This window comes from Bison bison, unplaced genomic scaffold (assembly GCF_000754665.1).
Source record: "Bison bison bison isolate TAMUID 2011002044 unplaced genomic scaffold, Bison_UMD1.0 scf7180017864249, whole genome shotgun sequence".
Taxonomy (NCBI): Eukaryota; Metazoa; Chordata; class Mammalia; order Artiodactyla; family Bovidae; genus Bison; species Bison bison.
This window is the reverse complement of record NW_011494821.1, coordinates 367171-371220: the sequence shown is the minus strand read 5'-3', so window position 1 is coordinate 371220 and position 4050 is coordinate 367171. Positions and strand designations below refer to the sequence as shown.

The following is a 4050-nucleotide window of genomic DNA, read 5'->3' as shown; positions in this document are numbered from 1 at the left end:
AGCAGTTTGGGAGTGAGTGCTGCGCCGGGTCCGGAGTCCTGTGTCCCTCGACCCTCGGAAGGGAGTGGGGGATGCGGGGACAGTAAAGGACATGGGTAGGGGGAGCGGTGCTGGAGAAGGACGCCTGAGATCTTCTCGCAGAACTCTTGCTCTTCTGCAGGTCCAGTGGGCAGTGCGCTGAGCACGAAGTTCTGTCCCAGGCCTGCGGTGATGACCGGGGGTATCCTGACTGCACTGGGGATGCTGCTTGCCTCCTTTGCTACCTCCTTAACCCACCTGTACCTGAGTATTGGGTTGCTCTCAGGTGAGACCCTGAGCAGGGCCGGTGAGTCAAAACCTGAGTCTTTTTGGCCTCAGGACTTTTACCTTCTTCCTGCTCCTTCCGAAGGACTTAGGGGAAACTCTCAGAGAAAATTTTAGCTAGCACCTCTGCCTGGAAGGGTATTCTTAACAGAGGTAACTAAAGTGATAAACAGGTTAGGGGAAATCAGGAAATTCAAAGATGCAAGGCAAGAACTAGTGGAATTGGAATGTAAAAGGAAGAATTACTGTAAAGTTGTGTAAGATACTGTGGCTGTGAAATAAACATCATTATCCTATTTACAGATGCGGAAAGTCTTTAAAGCTTATGCGGTTTGGCAAATGAAGTTCACACAGCCAGCAATGGTAGAGCCCAGGTCTAACTCCAAAGTTCTGTGGTATTGACTTTACAAACATTGTCTCTAAGCTTCCAGAGTCCGCTAAGTTACATTACCTCCATTTTGCAGATGAGATTGAGGTGAGGAGGTTAAGGTACATAAGGTCATAGAGCTAGAAAGTATGGAACCAGGGTTGTAATTTAGGCCTGTGTTCCATTTTGTTGCTGGGCAGTGTTGGGATGACTGGGTGTTCTGAGTTCCTTAAGGGGTCCTCAACTCAACCCCCATTTCTTCCTTTTTGACAGGATCTGGCTGGGCCTTGACCTTCACTCCAACCCTGGCCTGCCTGTCCCGTTACTTCTCTCGCCGGCGATCCCTGGCCATCGGGCTGGCACTGACGGGCGTGGGCCTCTCCTCCTTTGCTTTTGCCCCACTCTTCCAATGGCTGATCAACCACTATGCCTGGCGGGGGGCCCTACTGCTGGTGTCGGCCCTCTCCCTTCACTTGGTGGCCTGCGGTGCTCTTCTCCGTCCACTTTCCCTGGCTGAGGACCCTGTTGTGGGTGGCCCTGGGGCCCAGATCACCTCCCTCCTGCGTCACGGCCCCTTCCTCCGTTACACCGTTGCCCTCACCCTGATCACCACTGGCTACTTCATTCCCTACGTGCACCTGGTGGCCCATCTTCGGGACCTGGGTTGGGACCCACTGCCAGCTGCCTTCCTCCTCTCGGTGGCGGCTATTTCTGACCTTGTGGGGCGTGTGGCTTCTGGGTGGCTAGGCGATGCTGTCCCAGGGCCTGTGGCAAGACTCCTGATGCTCTGGACCACCCTGACTGGGGTGATACTGGCCCTGTACCCTGTGGCTGAGGCGCCCACTGGCTTGGTGGCCCTGACTATGGCCTATGGCTTCACATCAGGGGCCCTGACCCCAGTGGCCTTCTCCGTGCTGCCTGAACTGGTGGGGACTGGAAAGATATACTGTGGCCTGGGACTGGTACAGATGGTAGAAAGCATCGGGGGGCTGCTGGGGGCTCCTCTGTCAGGTAAGGGGAATAAGATTTCCAGGTGGGCCATGGCTGCTGTGTTTTACCATGGGGGGTGCAGAGGGGAATTGATATAGTATATGTTAATACTGCCCTCTGCCATGGTAGATACACAGCCCATATGGTCAGTCACAGCAGCCTTGAAACAGGTCTGAGGGAAAGAAACTGGGGCTGTGGAAAGATTAAGAGGACCTCTGAGGCACCCTTGGCAGTGTACCTACAGCTGGGGTTTTCAGAGGATTCCGCCAGACATAGCATGCTAGTGCCTGGCTTTTCCCTTGGCCCACTGGGCCCCAGGCCAGGGGCCTGAGCCATCTGGTCAAAGTTCCCCACGCTTCAGAAGCCAGAACCTCCAGACCCTTAATGTTTTCCTCTAACTATTAACTGAAAGCATGGAAGGGAAAGAAAGGCACAGGTGTGGCTGATTCGATCTGTATCCCCAAATCTGGGGATGCCCTAAACTGGCTAGTTTGGCGGTCCTTTATGAAGGCAGGAAGGTAGTTGAAGTGACATTTTGAGGCCCCTTGGGAAACCAGAGTTCTCACACTCACCCAGTCTGAACTCTTCCAAGATGATAGGTTAAGGATCATTTTCATCCCTCCACCCCAAAATGTGTCAGAGCCATCAGTCCCAGGAAACAGATCACCCATGTGTATTCTTTTTCTCTCTTGAACCTAGGCTACCTCCGGGATGTGACAGGCAACTACACAGCTTCTTTTGTGGTAGCTGGGGCCTTCCTTCTGGCAGGAAGTGGAGTTCTCATCACTTTGCCCCACTTCTTCTGCTTCTCAGCTCCTACCTCCAAGCCCCAGGATCTTGTAACAGAGGCACTGGATACCAAAGTCCCCCTGCCTGAGGAGGGGCTGGGAGAGGATTGAATTCCAAGAAGGGGCAGACAGACCCATAAAACAAGAGGTTGGTGGCTCCAGGTCTTCTCCTGCCCCATCTTGGCACCCACAGAGCCACAATGCCTTAAGCATCTTGATCTGCTCCCCTTGCCCGCCCCTCAGAGCAGGCGTGGGGCTCCTGCAATGTGTGTGCCAACCCTTTGTATTTTCTCGAGGATTCTTGTCTGTTTGCCTCCACAACCTTTTCTGAAGGATCCAGGAGTTCAGCCTGCTCCACTGAGCTGTGAATCAACTGTGGAAAATCAAAAGCCAAGATACTTATCAAATTTTTTTTACATGTGATCTCTAGTGTTGCCCTTCTTGGAAAAAAATCTGTCTTTGATTTTTTCTGAATAAGAAAACTGGACAAAGTTCAGAACCTCAGAAAGTGCTTGGGCCCATAAGCCTGAGTGAGCTGAATGGAGTCACACTGGGGAGTGGAGGGGAGGTATCCAGGACCTCTGGTGACCCAGAGCATTTAACCCTGGACTCTGCTCTCTGGACCACAGTTCCTCCCACTTGCCCATGGACTTCCCTCTTTCCTACTTTCCCCTATAACTTAGAAATTAAGAAAATGGTGTGAGATGTGGGAGAGGGGTGCTAGTTTGGAAGAGAGAAAGCTAAGAGAGCAGAAGTCTGAGATGCTTGTATTTTCCTCAGGCCAGTAAAGGGGGACTGAAATGCAGAAAGACTTTATCTGGGAAATGAGGATGGGGCAGCTAGCACTCAAGAGCACCCCCGTGCCCCCAACAAACCTGAAGCAGACAAACAGGCAGTTCCTGGAAGGTTTCCTGTTATAATGGCAAGCACTTGGGCAAAGAGAAAGGGACTGACAGGACAAACACCCTTCCCGCCTGCCATGGCTTAGGGGCATCCTGTTCCCATCAACCAGCTTTTCTGGATATCTTAAGCAGAATGTTTGCAGCATAGATTGCCTAACAATTGGAGCTTGCAGGAACAGCAGATAAAAAGTCTTTATTAGGAGAGGGGCTCAACAAGTGGTGTCCAGAGTGGAGTGAGGGTCTCCCGGGGAGAGCAGGGCAACCTGAGGGACCGGGAGCAGCTCCCCCATCTCAGGGGGTGGAGTGCCTGGACGTGAGGCCTGACGGCAAGAGGGCAGCGCCTTGGGCAGCCCCAAATAGATGAAGCTGCCAGAGAGGACGAAAGAGCCGCACATGAGGAAGGAGGCGGTGAAGTCTCCGGTCTCATCCTTTAGGAAGCCTGAGAGGAGAGGGAAAGGAACTTAGAGGCCTGGGTCCCCAGATGCAGGTTGGGGGTGAGGGTGGCGAGCGGATCTGCTGGCTCTGGCCCTTACCTGACAGGGGAGGGCCTAGAAGCCCCCCGAGGCTCAGCAGCAGCATCACCAGACCGGTGGCCTGTACCACATTTCCGATGCCCACTAGCTCCGGGAGCACACAGAAAATCAACGGGGCGTAACTTCCGGCGCTCAGGCCGTAGACCCCAGCCGCGGCCAGCAGGGCG

General features: G+C 53.6%; 2 protein-coding genes across 2 annotated transcripts in view; one reads left to right on the top strand and one right to left on the bottom strand.

The window, feature by feature from the left end:
• The window catches only part of SLC16A13 (solute carrier family 16, member 13), a 4810-nt gene extending 1944 nt beyond the window's left edge, over positions 1–2866 (top strand). Inside the window, exons 2-4 of the mRNA XM_010847361.1 lie at positions 161–304; positions 944–1681; positions 2360–2866. Of these exons, the coding sequence (XP_010845663.1) occupies positions 161–304; positions 944–1681; positions 2360–2559 (1082 nt within the window). The 3' untranslated portion in view covers positions 2560–2866. The remainder of the gene's footprint in view (positions 1–160; positions 305–943; positions 1682–2359) is intronic.
• A 644-nt stretch (positions 2867–3510) lies between these two features.
• The window catches only part of SLC16A11 (solute carrier family 16, member 11), a 2074-nt gene continuing 1534 nt past the window's right edge, over positions 3511–4050 (bottom strand). Inside the window, exons 4-5 of the mRNA XM_010847362.1 lie at positions 3884–4050; positions 3511–3789 (exon numbers count right to left, since the gene is read on the bottom strand). The exon at positions 3884–4050 is cut by the window's right edge and continues 21 nt beyond it. Coding sequence (XP_010845664.1) covers positions 3560–3789; positions 3884–4050 — 397 coding nt within the window. The 3' untranslated portion in view covers positions 3511–3559. The remainder of the gene's footprint in view (positions 3790–3883) is intronic.